Source organism: Epinephelus moara, chromosome 6, assembly GCF_006386435.1.
Source record: "Epinephelus moara isolate mb chromosome 6, YSFRI_EMoa_1.0, whole genome shotgun sequence".
Classification (NCBI taxonomy): Eukaryota; Metazoa; Chordata; class Actinopteri; order Perciformes; family Serranidae; genus Epinephelus; species Epinephelus moara.
The window spans coordinates 11,348,064-11,366,523 of NC_065511.1; the positions used below are offsets into that span (position 1 = coordinate 11,348,064).

The 18,460-nt window shown below is 41.7% G+C and overlaps 1 protein-coding gene across 1 annotated transcript in view; it reads right to left on the bottom strand.

Annotated features, from left to right (window-relative positions):
* Positions 1-18,460, bottom strand: part of rims2a (regulating synaptic membrane exocytosis 2a) — a 163,725-nt gene that overhangs the window by 136,650 nt on the left and 8,615 nt on the right. The window contains exon 3 of the mRNA XM_050046488.1: positions 299-331. Coding sequence (XP_049902445.1) covers positions 299-331 — 33 coding nt within the window. The remainder of the gene's footprint in view (positions 1-298; positions 332-18,460) is intronic.

The window sequence follows — 18,460 nt, forward strand, 5'->3', positions numbered from 1 at the left end:
GCTATAACAAAGCTGGTAGAAAGGAAAAGCCGTCGTCACTGATGTCATGGAAGTCGGCTGTTTAGTATCCAGTATGGAATTCAACAATCTGCTTGATGCTTCTCATTCTAAAGCTTATAAAAATAAAAAATGCCACTGCACCATCATTGTGCTATCGCAGCTGCTTTCCATGACATTAGTGACATTTCTTTCATTTTCCTCCCAGACAGAGAGGAGAAAGCCACATGAAGCACACAGCACCGACTGACAGGAAGAAGTGTCAAAGCCTAGAGCACTCTGGGTAATGCAGTTTACTTACTGTGCCGGCTGAGGCTTTGGTTCTTCTTTGATCCTAAAACATAAAAAAATAAAAGGTGTGCACAGCTCAGTGCATACAGAACACAAAGAGATGAGGAAAACAATCCAAACGACACAAAATACTGACACAACTGATATCACTTAAGATGTGTATGACATAAATAATACTTCAACTATAATATGAATAATATTCAGGATATTATAGATGATGCTTTGATGAAAAGGACAATGCAATGATGGCAATGGTGATGAAGTAAACAACATGGAGAAAAAAAGAACATTCAGAATGACTTTAAAGATGAGGTGAAGGTAGTAAGTGATTTGGACCAACATAAACTAAAAAATAACCGCTTCATGTGAGTAACACCCTCTCTCATCATATTATGTACTGGCATTACATTATTTTTTAAGGCATCAGGGTGGATTCAAGCACCAGTCCACCACGCTACTGCAAGTTTTTGTTCAGTTTTTCTCAGAAAAATTTATGTTAAATGTTGGCTCCCTTCACCAGAGCCCACCAGATCCCAGAAATATAGCCACACATCTGTGCAAGTTCAGAGTAACTAGCAAGCAGAGCAGTCCAGCTGAGTGACATTTGAGGGCTGCCTTGAATTGCACACACTGAGCTGGATCAGAAGGTGAGGATGGAGGCAGGAGCTCATTCTGTGTAAAGTTCAACAAAGCTGATCAACACATGCTTGGTTAGATTCCAATATGACTGATAGCATGGCCATTAAAGGAACAGTTCACCCCCAAATCAAAAATACATATTTTTCCTCTTACTGTAGTACCATTAATTAGTCCAGATCAGTGGTTCCCAACTGGTGGGTCGTGGTCCAAACATAGGCCGTAGAACCATTCTGTATGGACCGCAAGTGACTCACACTGTAGAGTGAGTGACTAACAGACAGCTACTTGACAGAGACAGCAAACTAGCTCAATGACACGGCCAAACTAAATGTATTTAACAATGGGACCTCGAACTAATGACTACGGAGAAATCTGGACCCAATGGCTGCATCTGTTGGGAAACACTAATCTACATTGTTTTGGTGTGAGTTGCTGAGTGTTGGAGATGTCGGCCATAGAGATGTCTGCCTTCTCTCAAATGTAATGCAACTAGGTGACACACAGCTTGTGGTGCTCACAGTGCCCAAAAAATACATTTGAAAAAATCTGCAGCTGTGTCTCTTTCCAGAAATCATAACCCAGTAACTCAAGATAATCCACAGACCTTGTTGTGAGCAGTTTCATGTAGAAACTATTTTCTTTCTACTGAACTGCACAAAAGGAAGCGTGCATCTACTGCTAGCTCACCTAGCACCACAGAGCTAGCTAACGTTAGAAGGACGCTATTAATATTTACATCATGCACTGTTGTGAGCATGAGCCCCTCGTCCATGAGTAGATGCATGCTTCCCCCTGCACAGTGATGCCACATGAAACTGCTCACAACAAGGTCTGTGGATTAACTTAAATAACCAGGTCATGATTTCTGGAAAGACACATTTCTAGTGAGTTATTCAAATGCAATTTTTTGGTGTCTTGAGTGCTGTCTACTTCCATTATATTCCAGAGAGGGCAGACATCTCTAACTCACAACTCACACCAAAACAACCTTGACTAATGAATAGCAATACAGGTAAGAGGCAAAATAAGTGAGTGTTCCTTTAACGCCCATGAAAACAAACTAGGGTCAAAGGATCTGTTCACCTGGATGACAAAAAGACATATTTTCTCACTTTCTAACTTTTGGCTCCAAGTTTAGAAAAATTACAATTAAATATTTTAACAGCAAGACAAACAATGTCCTAGTTACTCTGGACAATCCACAGATCTCAGTGTTTACAGTTTTCATTGGAACTGCCATTTACACAAAAACATGCTCCTATGAAAACTGTGTTGGACATTGAAAATATGATTTTTAAATCCTGTGTGCACCACAAGCAAAATTCAATTCACCACCACTGCAGTGGCCTGGCAGCAGAAACAACCAACCTGTGCAAATAAAATGGAAACTAAACAGACTAAATCAAAGCCAAAAGGCCAAAAAATGGCAAATCGCTATGACTATCTCTTACAACAAAATCTATTTAGGAGAGTCTCTCTCTAATGACCACATTGGCTCAGAAACAGGAGAAGCAACTGTCCAGAATGTTGCAACTGTCATATACAGCTTCAGTAAACATGCATTTACATTAGACATTCTTCATGTGGAATTATTCTTATGCAGAATAACCAAGACACCACAACCAGCCCTAAAAAGCACACACATACACACACACACACACACACACACACACAAACAGCAATCACCACATGACTGTCTAACATCTGTACACCATCTAACTAAAGCTGCCAGTTCACCCACTCTCCTGGTTTAAGAGCAGATGTCACTATAAGCAAAACAGAGGCAAGTTGCCAGAACTTCACACACCTCATCACCGCTAATGTTAAATACATATTCAGCTGTGTAAAATTGAATGTGCTAATTGGACTTTGTCTGTTTCTGACTAAAGCTCAGCAACATTTACTTATCTCAATCTAAATGAGTGACGTGATACATAAGATTTAGAAATCCGTTGACTCATACGAGCAGCAGTGTTGTTTAGTGTTATAAACATAATGAAAAATGCACGTCACAATTCCAAGGTTCCCCAGGTTATGTCCACATATTGCCAGGTTAAAGTCTAAAACCCAAATATATTCAAATTATGATGATATAAAACACAAATAAGCAGCAAATCAAACGAAGAGTATCAACTATTTCTTTCATAACTGTATTTTTGCTGGAACTAAAAAGCCTTTGAAACATCAACATTCTACGTAGCGTTACCATACATACTCCATCTGATAAGTGCCTGACAATTCATTCACAAAATCTATCTGACAATGAATAAAATGTCTACTAAAAACAGCAGCCCATCAAGTAAAATTACTTCAGGTTAATCCCAGTGTGTACACTACGTGGATGCCTTTAAACTCCTCAGGGCTCAAACAATTGTCATGCAGAGCATCAGCAGGGAAGCCTCCCAACAGTCTACTTTAGCTAGAGGTAGAGCACACCAGAGTGAGAAATCTGTCTGTCTGATCTGTGTCAGATGGGTGAGAGAACACACGAGAGAAGATATAGTCCTGTGTACCCATCAGTCTCGCTGCTCTGTTTTCCGATGAGCCAGTCCATATTTATCCTCTCGCTGTGTTCTCCTGATGACCTGCAGCGCCGTTCTTTATTGATCCCATCAGCCCCGTCTCTGTGGTCGCATTACAAGCCTCATATTTATCTGATCGAGCCTGCTGCCTGCCTGCCTGCCTGCCTGCCTGCCTGGACGGCTGCCGGACAAAGTGTGTGCGTGTGAGGCTATCCGCCTATGTGTGCCCATATCCATGTGTGTACTGTACTCATATGTGTGCATATGTGAGTGTGAGTGCGGGGTGTATTATTTGACATGGGGCAGTAAAATGAGTGAGTGTAAAATGTCACAAGTGACGTATTCAGTATCCTGGCTGCTGAGGAGGCCTGCCGGGCAGATACAGTCTCTGTTTTCCATCTCTTTAACCTGCACTCTGCTTCACATGAACGCCCCAACACACACAGACACACACACACACACACAGACACACACACACACACACACACACACACACACACACACACAACACACTTGCACAGAGTAAAGGTTTAAGGAAAAGGTTTGTGTAGAGAATCCACATGTCTCAATGTATGATTCTCTTTTTTTTTTCTATTTCAGAGTGACAGTTTTAAGTCTAAGCAAGCCACATGCTGCTGTTATTTTTAGTCTCTGTTGTTATTTTTGTTCTGTATTTGGGTTCCCACCTTCCCTGCTTCACTGGCTTTGCATGGAGAAGCAGCCGGGTCTGATGATGACTGATGCTACACTGCTCTCTAGTGGACAGATGTGCAGCATAAACTTCGAAGAACTACAGTAGATTCCTGGAGCTCTATAAGGGAATGTGTGAGTAGTTTTTATGCCATTTGGTTCAAATTCTGAAAATGACCTATCAGAAAATAGGGAGTAAGGGAGGAAGAGAGACATAGAATACGTGAACTGTTATTTCTGAGAGTGTGAGATAATAACGTAGTGCTTTTGTTATTTTATTCCCCCAAAACCATGCTGGTCTCATTCTAGTCATCTACAAAGGCAGTTGACCAGCTGGCAGGATGCTCCGCACTACTGTGGGTCAATTAATTGATTAGTTAATCAGCAGAGAATTTAAGTAGCATCTATTTTGGTATCAATTAACTGTTCAATTCACTTTCCAAGCAAAAATACCCAACCTTTGCTGGTACCAGCTTTTTACATGCAAATGTTTTCTGCCTTTTTTCCTGTTGTTTGTGAACTAAATATCTTTGTTTGGACTATTTTGGACTTTTGTTTGGACAAAATGAACAAACTGTCAATTTGTGCTCTGGGAAATTGTATTTGTCATTTAAATAAATGTCTGATATTTTAAAGACAAAGCAATTAATCAGTTTTGTCTAGAAGGTAATCAGCAGATTTTTGGACAAGGAATTTTTTTAGCAGACATAAGAGGAATCTTTTAAGTAATTGCATAAAGGCGTTTGTAAAATCAGGTTTTAATGTCATAGTCTGAGGTTTCTTTTAGTCTATATTGTCAATTTATTATCATGAATTTCAAAACACAACAGAAGCTGAAACTATAAGTGGTTCATGACAGCTTTTCATAGCTGCCTTTCACCAGGTAAGACTATCTTAATGATACAAGCCAGAGGTTGGAGTAAGTCACACATGTGTGAGTAATAAGCAAGTCTCAAGTCTTTACCTTCAAGTCTCATGTCCCATGTACTGGGGTGAGAGTCAAGCAAGTCGAGTGGAGTCCCTGCTATAAGTAGAGCAAATCATATGTCATATGAAACTCTGATGATCTACCCCAGTTTCCACATGAAATGCATTAAAATAAAAATAAAGTTTAGTTTTAATTTTCAACATTAACAAAAACTGTTGCAGCCTGCTAACACTTTATAAATCTTAATGATATTTGACATTTTGTGGCAATCAATAAAAAACATCTAAATGAACAGCACTGGAGAGTGGGGCTTTTATATTACAATATAGCTCTAAATGGCTCTAAAGTGAAAGCAGTAGTACAACACAAAGAAGCTGGATGTTGTTATGGTTGTGTCACTAATTTTTGAGCTGCAGATCTTGCATAACGCTGTTGTCTTCTTATTAACATGATTGACAACAAAATAAAATGCAAATATCAAATGAAAAGCCAATTATAAAAAATCAGATTTCAAGTCATTAATACCAAGTCAAGTCGAGACAGTTATCAATGTTAGTCAACCAAGTCTCAAATCCTGAGTCATGCCATGTGTTTTGAGTCCCTCCTCTCTGATACACACACCACTAACACCAGTGACACCACTAACCTCACGCAAACTGGGTAAATATCGTGAGCAGCAATAACCCACCACGGTGGAGGATATGAAGAAACAACACTATAGACAAGCACAAACATCGTCCACAGGAAATGAGAGGACATCATTGCTGTGCACGTTCTGGACTGCACACTCAAAACACCACAGCTACACTGCTTAGCACCAAAGATGCTGGCAAAATCAAAAATCTACTTGAAGCTTGTGCATCGCCCCTTTAAGAACTAACTTGGAAGATAACACTGATTCTGTCCCCCCAGGAAAGGCAAACCAAAACATGCATGCTGCGATGCCAAAATACATGGTCTCCATGTAAAAGCAAACAAGCCTGCAACGCTCTTGTTGAGGATCTCATTCAACTCCGATGGGAGTGAGATCCTTGGGAGAGTTGGATTGATTCAGCTCCTTCTGCACAGACAGCAGGACAATTACACAGCGGGCTGTCACGAGGACCCGAACATTTTAGTAAGATCCCAGAGATTTAATTAATCTGAGTCCTCTGAAGATATCGCTGCTAATAAGCAGAGGGGGCGGGAGGAGAGAGGAGGATGCTTAAAACATACCTGCTGCTAAATCGTGCCATCTCTCCGTCTGTCTTTCACCCATAGCCACCCCTTTGCCACAGTTGTGTTAAGACAAATACACTGATGTGACAGCTGTACAATGAGCCCTGAATCATTACATTCCCAAACATCCAGAACAGGTTGGCATAATGGCACATGCACCACAGCAGGTCCAGCGACATCTAATGTGCATCTAACAACTTCTGATGGGCAGCAGAAACAGAGCCCAGCCCTCTTCATACAGCTCAGATGCCAAGTAAAGACCTGCTGGCACAGAGGACACAATCATTCATTCATACTGTAGTCAACACATTTAGGCACAGATTGTCAAATCAACTGATAAATTACAGAAGCTTTGTTGAAAACAAATGCCATTGTGAATCTAAAGAAACATGTTATGAAACAGAAATTTGCCTTCTGGTTCAGTCTCACTGCTCTCATTAAAGCTTGATAAACCCACTGTACACTACCTGCCCAGCATCAAACAGACAGACAGATAAAGTTAGCCACTGGCTGGGGATCATAGTGGAGCATTTAGCTGATAAAGAGCCAGATATTTCCCTCAGGGTTGGTGAAGAGCTAAACAGAACTAAGCGGAGTGAATATTTAACTTGTGTACATTCATCAGACACATACACAAGTGAATGTTGCTCTATATCTGCCGAATGTGTAAGCAGGCAATTATTTGCTAATGTCCATGTTTACCTTTTAAACATTTTGTAAGATGATATGATGTCAATGCTTGTTGCACTGCCCCCAAGTGGCTAAAAAAATTACTCAGTGCAGCTTTAAAGCTGTAGTTGGTAACTTTTGTCATATTTGCTGAAACTATCACTTTGTTCACACAGCACTAAATGAGACAGATGATATGCCTTCTCCATTGCCTTGTTGTGCTTCTAATAGTCTTACCACACGTGAACAAAAACAGCCAATCAGACCTGAGGAGTCTCTAACACAGCCGGTCATCATGTCAATCACTGCTGGTGAACTGTGGTAAAACTGTCAAACTAGGCAGCGCTGATCAAATATATCAAGATCCTGTTACTGTGTTGCCTGTTTCTCTCCTCAGTGTTTTTAGAGACATACCTTTGGTTCACTGTTTAGCTGTTAAATGAGAAGACTGGTCCGGCTGGTGACTGGTTGACTGTTTCCAACATCGCAGCCAGATCACATACTTTTTCATGTGATGTGTGATGTTTTTTCTCACACTCAACAAATTCAATGAAAAGAAAACAATTTGTTAATCTGCCTGCTTCTCTGTATAATAATGCATTTGTTGGGAACTATTTCAGCCATAAATTAATACACATTTGGTGTGTTAATGAGTATTTACAGCACTGCTGTGACATTAACTCTTAAAGCTTCTATAAACCACATTCAGTGCCTGGGCTGGAATTGCCTGCAGACGGCACTCACCTCTGAGGTGGAGATGGCTGTGCCGAAAAAGCAAGGCTAGTAGTACTTGCTACACTAATGGTGCTAGCAGTGCTAACAATGGCGACAGTGCTGACAGAGCTAACAGTGTGAACCTGGGGAGGGGGACCGGAAGGTGGGTGTAACACTTCTGTGACGGCGCTGTCCTGTTATCCGCGGGAACCGCCATATAAACACAGTGCAGAGCAGGGGCGATTAGCTAGCCAGTGGGATGTAAAGGGAGGGACTTAATCGCACTGACATGCGCATGTGGCCAGCTACCAAAACAAAGAACAGAGAAGCTCAGATTTTAACACACAGAGGGAGCATGACTCTATTCTCTGCTCAGGGCGCCATTACTCCACTATATTTTTACATGGAAATTGTTGTTTGCTGCTTTATTAATGTCCTGAATGTCAACTATAGAGCCGTTAAGGAATAAAAATCCACAGGCTTCTCATTTATACTATTACTATAAAGAGATATTTAAGTTCCAGCACCAGGAAATAATGCAGCTCTGAAACACTACATTTTCTCTGTGTAACCTGCTGTATCAGTATCTAATCAATGTCAAAAATGACATGAAAAATTACCTCCATCAGTTTGCTGGCTGTCCATCAACAATAATACTCTACTTCTGTTCATTCCAGGCCCTAACAGCAGGCCCACACACACAGTATTCTCTGTCACACTGTACTGAGCTTCCACACATGCCACCCAAGGCGTAATTACTTTCCAATTACACCACCTCCCCTGCCTAAAGTGTGCCGGGCATGCCCAGCCAGTCACTCCAAGGTCTCTCTCTCTCCCTCTAATCCTGTCTTTGAGCAAACTGCAGCTGCTCCGGACCTTTCTGTTTCCCTCTCAAAAGTCAGCCAGATGTTGGTGAAGCAGCTAAGAACAGTAGGGATGTGGGTAGATGTACAGTAGCAGCACTCTCCTCGGGGAAAGTGTGACTTTTTACTGATGAGCAGAAGGAAACAAGCCTGAACATGACTTCCAACTCAACACATCAATATCCCTTGAAATGTGAGTGGAGGCTGCAGTGGACGCTGGTTAGTTTTTGATGGAGGTGTCTTCACTATAGATCTAGATCTGCATGTATCTGTGTAGTCGCTTGCTCTGGACTCTTTGCACTCAGAATTTTCTTGCAGGCCAGACTGACTTGACAGCATATCCTAGCAGAGTTGCTACAATGAAATGATACAATGCCTCCTCAAATGATATTATAGTAGGATACTGACATCCCACAATGCTTGATGATTTAGTGAGATGCAACCTCGTCTTGGCATTAAGGCTGGAGTAAAAAATCTGTGATATGGGATCTCATGGCTAAACAGTGACCCTGTAGGCCCTCTGAGTCCACTACATACTGGGTGATAATGAGATCATAAGGGAGTGATCTGGGTCAGTGGGTAAATACCAAATACATACATCATTAACACCATCCCAGCCAATCCGTACTGCCAGGAGAAGAGGTTAATGTCAGTCTGAAATCACTCAGAAGCTAGTGACCTACAGGGAAATCTATCACTGGAGGAGGTGGCACTGCTGAATTTGGTTCTTGTCTTGGGAAGAATCATTTAATGCTGATAAAAGGCCACATTTTTAAAGGCCACACATTCACTCTATGGTATGGTCAAAAAATGTATAATGCTGATCTAAAATCTTTAAATTGGAAAAAAAAACAAAAACAATTTTCTAATATTAATTGGAATAAAATGTCAGGTATGACAGGGCATTCATATGCATGTATTTTATATTTCCATGGTCTTTTAAGCAAGAAAAGGCTCACATAAATTTTGCAAAACAAAATGATACTTTTTTTTACAATAAAAAATCTCACCAGACTATTGACATGTTTTTGAGCGTTGAGACCAGCAAAGGTATAATACTAAGCATATCATTTTTATCACCTTTATCAAAGGAAATGGAAAAATCAAAGATTGGTGAATGTGTGTAGTAATATAGTAAAAAATATACTATTTGTATAATATCTTTATTATACAAATGCATATAATATTTGTGTAATATCTACTAACTATACTACACTACACTATACTATGCTATTCATAGTTTGTTTTATTTTACAGTATTTTACAGTAACCCCTTTCATTTCTTTTCTTTCTTTTTTGTCTGTACATGTAGGTGCATTCTGGAATTCAATTTGTGTCTTTTGTTTTGGTTTCCTTCTTTTTTTTGTGGCCATTTGGACAACTGTGTTATGTGCAGATTATTTAAGGCATAACCAAACAAAAGAATTCTAATATAGTCAAGACAATAGAGAGGAGGCGCTGCTGGGTATTTGTGGTGATAACATACAGGTGCTCTTTGAATAATTCAGGTGTACTGTGCTTATTTAATTCCATAAAATACAATCTCTTCCCTCCTCCTTCTTTCTCCCTTCTATTGATGATGTATCACTTCCTTATTTTTGAGCAATAGGCTTACAGATTGACAGAGAACCATCCTCCCACTCTGCTCAGTAGCCTAACACAATATAGGTGTGTAAGCCACTGCTGACAATGACCCTGATGAATACCTGTCTTGGTCGCAACACGTTGGTCATTTTAAATACAGACTGTCATTTAACACAACAGCATCTTAATTTTGCTCAAATTCTACAGTGTGCCTTGAGTTATTTCTTTGCATTTAATAGTTTTATTGAGACCATATTCCACCCATGCAAAGAGCCCTACATTTAATGTAGTGTACACAATGTGAAAGGATTTCCCTATTGTGTGTGTTTGTAAGGGAATGTCCAAAATGTGGAAACAACATTTAACAAAGAAGAAAATGTAATCACTGTAAAATCTATCAAACTCCACCCACATGACATTCCCCCAAAGCCTGTTAAGAATGTGTTACTGTACTCCACCCAGCCACATAAGGAAAATCAACATGCACAGTGTATGACCGTGTCAGCATTATCCCTGCAGGATATATAAAACAGAAATCCCCCATTGTACCACCTCTACTGTACATTCCCCCGAAAATCTCCAAGAAGAGGAGCTAAAAATAGCAGCTCGTTTAAAGACAGATGATTAGGTCTTGAGACACCTGTTCATTCTACCTCTCTAATAAATGCCAGAAGACGTGCTACTTAACACTTTCTCTCCACCTCAGAGAGGATTAGGGGCAGGGGATAGAGTGCTGATAACTTCCTCTGGCACGGGGCGCTGGCACCGTGCGATAGGCAGGGCAGGAGGGACGGCGAGAGGGCAAGCGCCTCGGTGTGGAGGGGTTGGCCAGCTACCACAGCTGGGCCTTAGAAAGCACAGATAGGATTGAATCCGCGGGGCACACTCATCAGAATAGGCAATCTAACAGCGCGCAAGCCAGACCTCCTGACCAAGGACTAATATTCAGATTGTCAAACAAGAGTTGGCAACAGCAGATTTTCTGAGCAACGGGGAAGTGGCTAATCTGCTGCCAAATATAACTAAAATCCATCTGTTTCCTTAGATTACCTGCCAGGATTCAATTGAGCTGCTCCATATCTCCCCTCCTGAGAGATTTCCAAGTGGCAAAGAGTCAGCTAATCACCCAGCAGCCCACACATTCACAAGTGTATTTCCATGCAAGGCTTACAGGAAACACATGTACAATATTCATTTTAATACAGCAAGTTTATTGTGCAGTGAAAAAGGTAACTATATGAGCAACATTTAGTCAGAGGCAGTGATACACCGTGTTTGTGTTCTTGCACATATGTGCTTGTTTGCTTTGGTAATGGTGTGTGTACAAATGTGTCTGTCTTTGTATGTGAATGCTTGGTTGCTTCTCCTGTCAGCCTACTTTATTCATCCTGACACAGATACATTTTATTCTGGCTGTGATCAGCACTTTCTTGGCAGCTGCATTGTCCCATGCTAACGTCACAACTCCTCCCATACACGGCTAAACAACAGCTCCACTGGGAAAACACTAGAATCTCAGCCCTAACCCCATCGTGGCGAGGTCACTGCCCTCCGCGTTAGCCCAATCTCTAGCTCCAATGGCCAGACAGAGACGGCTGATTGCAGCTCCATGTCCTCCTCTAAGCCTATTCTACACACGGTGAAGCATCAAGCCACTCCTCGAGCACCAATTCTGTCCAGTCTCACTATTTCCATATTATTTCCAGTCTCATAGTCAGCAAAAGCCTAGTTTCAGCCTTTCCTCCTGGTCTTTGGAGCTGGAACATCTCAGGTTTAATCCCAAAATATTACACTTGTTTAGAGCATCGGCCAAAAAAATTAAATTGTAGTAGAATTAGTGATGATCATGATCGTACTCCAATTCTGTGCTGCTCGCCCTCGCCCTCACCTCCCATCATCCTCAAACACATACAGAAACCTCTCCATAATGTTGTTGTTCCCGGCTGGGAGCAGTAGGTGGGCTGTACTGAAACTGCAGTCAGCTGTCTGTGTCTCACTCTGGGCTATAATAATAGCCCGTCCATGGCTAACAATAGAGAGGTAATAGATACCTCGCCTATTGTTGGCCCAGCCTGTTCTACTCCTTCCTGTCCCAATTCATCGCAGCAGCACGTCACTATTAGCTTAACTAAACTGTATACAGCGTACACAGGGGCAATCCGATATCAGCTCACTGCAAACAGGTTACACCCATCACTTTGCTAAAATATTGCTGGGCTGTAGACGCCATATGATGTTACACACCCTAGAACTGAGCTATCTGTTACCTCATCAAGTTATCACAGACAGCTAGAGGTGGGAGGGAGTCATTGTTTTGCGAGTCTCAAGTCTTTGCACTCAAGTCCCTTGTCAAGACAGGGCTGGAGCCTATTCCAGCTGACATTGGGTGAAAGGCGAGGTACACCCTGGACAGGTTGCCAGACTATCACAAGGCTGACACATAGAGACAGATGACCATTCATGCTCACATTCACATTTAGAATCACCAATTAACCTAGCTTGCCTGTCTTTGGACTGTGGGAGGAAGCCGGAGTACCCAGAGAAAACCCACGCTGACACGGGGAGAACATGCATACTCCGCACAGAAGCGCTCCCCCACCCTGGGGCTCAGGGTTTGATCTAGGAACCCTCTTGCTGTGGGGCGACAGTGCTAACCACTGCACCACTGTGGCGCCCTCTCTGGAATCATTCTTTCCAAATGGTAACATAAAGCTAGTTCTTCATGGTTCTGGACTGGTTTAAACAAAGTGGATCTGGAGAATCAAGTGTCGTCTTGGTGGGAATGAATAGTGCTAATATTAACCAATTCATGAAATGAAGGTTAATGAATTAATTCATGGCACACTTTTTAAATAACATACTTATCTTTAGGGTTGGGGGAAGGTATTGAGTATTACCAAGTCAAAAGACTCAATTCGAAGCAAAGTTACAAGTCATTGGTGTTAAATTCCAAGTCCAAGTTGCAAGTCGTTTTTTTTTTTTTTTTTTCCAAGTCGAGCCTGAAGTTATGAAATTTGTGTCAAGTCTGACTCAAGTCCAAGTCGTGTGACTCGAGTCCACACTCTGCATACAACACATAAGACATATCATGGGGGCTTTAAAGGCTGGCACGTTCAGCCAAATAAACAGATGTGACCACAATACTGTACAACTGAAATTAACTTGAACTCATTGTCTCTCAACATCTGTCCGACGGCAGAAAGATCTGTTTGACTTTGACTGCTGCGAAATCCCAAATCAAAGGATTCCCTTGCATTAGCCGCCTCTCTGCACAGATTTAAAGCCAACCAACCATCCAAGCAGCCGCCCACTCGAGGATAAGGCGACCAGCTTCTACTCGCCGTCTACAGCAAACACAGCCAACCCCCCCCCCCCCCCCTCATCGCCTCATGCCTGGTGACTTTAAATGCCTGCGTTTCCTGCCTTTGAGATACTACTTCAAATGATCGTATTTATGTTTCACAAAGGAGGATTTCTATGGTTCTGTGGAGCAACACCCCACCCCCACCCACCCTCCCTCCCTCATCGTTCCACTACTACACATTCAGGCCATCTCATCATCACCATGGCGATGGCAGCAGTATCTCAGTGGGACGAGTGATATTAAGGGATTAGTGGGAGATCCTCCATCAGACTCCGGTCGAGGAGCACGATCCTGGGATCACAACATCGCCTCTCTGTGTCTCTCTCCTGATCAGTGTCAGATGACGGGGATGAAAAAACAGGCCTCTTCACTGTTATTTTCACAGTGGATAGGCCTACTGTAGCACACGCAAGACTACACAGACCCGAGCAACCGTGAATACACTAACACGTGCACACATACAGATACTGAATCTGTGGAATAAATGCATTTAAAGCTCCCCACAAAGCCACCTCCAGCCCTAGGCAGTGTGAGCAGTAGGTCTATACGATGTACAGTATGTCCTAGTGTAGGTTACATGGTTGTGCCTGTGTGTAGTGTTCAAACAGTAGGCTTATATAAGGGCCTCGGCTGCATTAGTGACGTTATGATAACGGCTGCTCTTTATCCTCCCCTATTTATGTCAGTCGGCTGCTTCTGTAATCTACCTACAGCAACATCTACTGTACATGTAAAGCAATGTAATGCTTCTAGACATGTAACCCCTAAACACTGGCAAACAATTCAAAGGAGGAGAATTATGATGGCACAAGAGAGCAATAGCAGTTGTAATATAAATGATGTGCTGGGCAAACAGGAAGCAAATTAAAAGCATTAAAAAAGCATTAAAAGCAAGCAGTTTTAAGGCAACATCAAAAAGATTTCATATGATTACAGCAGGTATTTTCTAAATAAAATTGCCTATGATGTCAGCAGGGATTGCATAAGCAAATGTAAAGTTTTCCAACAGAATCACTGCACCAATCATTACATAATAAATTCTACTGTCTGGTTGCCTCTCTACGGAGCCACTGTGTGTGTGTGGGCGTTTCATTGAGAGTGTAGTATGTCTGCGCGCGCATGTTGGACGAACACAGGGAGGCTGTGTTTGTTTACAGAAAGCACTGGATGGGTCGAGTTTTTGGCCACACAAAGGCGCATTAGAAGGACCGGCTCGGCAGCATCCATGTGTTTGAGTCACCAGCTTGCACCTGCTCCAACCAGCTGAGTCTTGAATGAGCAGAACATGGACAGACACACAAATACACACAGGGAAGGAAAGATTACAGCGCCCTGTGTAAACTACCGCTAGTAAACACGCCGACTCACACAGAGCAAAGCATCTTGGAGGGGGGGGGGGGGCTATTAACAAGTCATGTTATCGCTTGCTGTAATTTTATTCTTTTTGTTTTAACATTTATTTGGGTTGGTAGCAGCTAAACTGTAAACTTAATATTTTCATATCCAGCAGACTTTTCTGTGTAGTTTCATTCTCGCTGCAGGGTCAGAATCTGGGACAAAAATCTTAACAAGGGTCTGTGCTGTGTTGTGCCTCTTTTTAAGAATCTGCAACATGAAAACAAGCTTATTTTGGGCCTTAGTTTACCAAAAATAGCACTTATTAAAGTGGCCCACATGAAATGCACGAGCTTGCATTCTAGGGTGAGTCTAACTGTACTGAAGTTCTAACTTTGTGTCCTGGTCTAAAAAAAAACTCCTTTGTTAGTGGCAGCAACATTCACTTGATATGCTAATGTCTGAGGACAGTAGTTTAGCTGCTGCCACAGTGATAGCAGACGCCTGCTAGGTGTAAACCTTAAAGCTGAAATGTGTGGCTGTTAGACTGCTTCTCCAAAGACAATAGTTTTAAGAAATTAAGTGTGGATGAAAATACATATTACCTGACAGACCTTGCAAACACTCTGGAATCCTGCAGGGGGAACTTAAGGAAGAAACTAGGAATAAGGGGACCTGGGCATCCTTGCTTTGCATATGACCATTGTGACCTGGACCCAGGCAAGGGGCAGAAAATGGATGAGGGATAGATTCATAGCTTGAGTTGTAGAAAAAAAGTCAAGAATAGTTCAACATTTTGGGCCAAGAGTTAGATAAGATGATAGATACCGTTTGGCCTCTACCTTCTGTAAGCAACATATAAAACTTGAGCATGCAGATGATTAACTTAGTATAAAGACTGGAAGCAGGGAGAAAAAGTTGAAAGTCCAATTCTGTCTAAAGTAGTTGTTATTTTTCTATTCATAACTATTCTTTTTATGTCTCCACACGCACCAGCTGCGGCCAGAGGCATGTTTTTGGGCTATCCATATGTTCACCCCATTCTCGTAAACACAACATCTCAAGTACACCTTAAGAGAATTACCTCAAATTTGGCAGAAGCGTCCACCTGGACTCAAAGATGAACTGATTAGATTTTGGTGGTCAAAGGTAAAGGTCACTGTGATCTCAAAACACGTTTTTGGCCCTAACTCAAGAGTTCTTACGCACACAAATGTCTAACAGGATAAAAATGATGAAGTGATGACATTTTATACCAAAAGGTCAAAGGTCAACTTCACTGTGACTGTGATAATGTTCTGCAAAAACACTTTTCTAGCCATTATACAACGTCCTAACTCAGGAACAGAAGGTGACACGAATCCGGGTGCTCACTTATAAATAAGAAACTATAATGATTGTATAAATCTTGTGTGCTGCCAGGCTGAAGATGTGTGTGAAGCATCTACTGCTGCCTCACAAACTACTAACTAACCTGCTTAGATTTGATGAATTACAACAAATTATTGATAAGTGGACCAACTAGTGACAACACTTCTGCAGAGTTTGGTAAGATGCATTTGCTTATTTTTCTCTCATTACCAGCAGCTACAATATAGCTGTTAAAATTGCTATAAGTGAGCATGCAAACAACACTTGGCCACTTTACAACAACTGTGTTAATTGATATCAGAAAACTGACAAAGCTATGATGAATATAAATTCAATCAGACCAAGTCTGGCTTTATTAAATTGTTCTGTCTTTCTCAAATCACTAAATAACATTAAATAATTTATTTAACAAAGTACAAAAGAATAAGAATGAGTTTTATCAATTTCTCTAATGATTAACTAAATATCTTCTCTCCTCATGACGAGGTCTTGTGTCTTACTGGTGGTTGGAGTTTGTTCTGTAAGCCTCTTTGCTTTGCTGCCTGGCTTTCCTGGATGCCTAAATGGCCACAGGCCTTGCTGCCTGTTTAGATGCCTGGCTGCTTGCCGGCCACTGCAGAAAGCTGAATGTCTCCCCTATTAATAGTCCAACTAACAGCATGAGGGTTTCTCACTCTTTGAGTGCAATCAGCTTGAGATGACCTGGTGCCACGTTCCACCTTTAGTAACTGGCCGTGCAGCAGCCTCCTAAATGTCTCTCACTTTTCTATCCAGGTATCTCTGTTTCCCTCTCCTGCTCTCAGTCTCTCACTAAAAATTCTTTCGATGCATGCACAACTGCCACACTATGAAGGGATACACAGGCACTCATACAAAAAAACACACACACAAAAGTAGACTCTACTGTTGTTGCAGTGGAGTTGACAAACCCTGGTCACGGGTTTGTGACTGATTTAGCTGATTCACACATTATCCGCAGAGTAAGAAGATAATTTGGGCCCTCCAGGCCACGTGGTTTGAGACCTCGGCTGTACAGAGCGGAGAGATGTCTTTTCCTCTGACCTTTCAGGGTTCAACAATCATAAAACAAACCCTGGGGGAATGTCACAGGGGAGAGAAAAGGCACCACACCTCACTAGCTTTACTATCTACACTGACACAGCACCTGTCCCACAGTTTTCCCTTTGTAGGTTGAAAAATCTAAAAATACGTCTCCTGTTTCGCCTCCTCAATTGTAAAGCGTAAATGAAAGTAGTGTGTTGTGCAGGATTAATCTCAGCTGCATCATCACACCACTTTAAGATTTTGGGGGAGATGCATTTAACATCAACGCCGCCAGCTACTCTATAGCAGGCACATATGTTCCTCAGAAGCACAGGGCTTCCCTCAGAGGGTCAGATGCTGTATATCTTCCTCTACATTGACTCTACTCAAGCTGGATGGGGACGGGGGATGGGCAATAAAAGTGATAAAGTGATCCCCTTTTGCTTTCACGTTTCTACTCTCTCTACTCCTGTTGGCTGCTACTACCTTTTGCATTTTCTATTCATGTCCTTTTTTGTCTGTTTTTCCTCCCTTCGTAAACTACTATTCAGCTCAATCGGCATTTCTATCACATTGTGTTGCTCTCATTCAGGCTACTCTTGCACAGCATGCTGAGAGGCTTATGTAACAACAGGCCAGATGTTCTAGTACTGGAGCTGTGGCTGGGTTCTGTTCTGATTCAGTCCAGGATCACGAGTCCCTAACGGTGCAATCATATAGTTTTGAACATTTATTCATCTGGGTACATTAATAATTTGCATCACATTTTTTGCATGCTAAATGGAGATATAATACTTTCTCTAGTTGTGGAATTGAACTGATTATACAAGGTATCAGCTTATAATATTGCCAATCCAGCATGAGCTGCTTAAATACAATTCATTATCAAAAAATTACAGCAGCTTAAGGCACTGTTAACTAATTATTTAACACATACAGTGAAAAGCAATTGCCTGGTGTTGCAGTGCACACTTTATTATACATTACTAAAAAATATATAACATCCCTTGTGCTGGTTAGCACAACCTACTTCTCATTCTAAAATATTTTCCTACTGTCATGTTTTGCCAAGGGCATTTCAAATTGCACAGCCAGGGGCAGGAAAATCCCTTCAAACTTTGCTTGAGGGATAAGAGCCCAGAGAAGAATAAAACCTATGCTGACGAATGCAGATGTTATTTAGAACAAAGCCCTGAGAGACAATAGAGCCCGATGCTGTGCTGTGCCACGC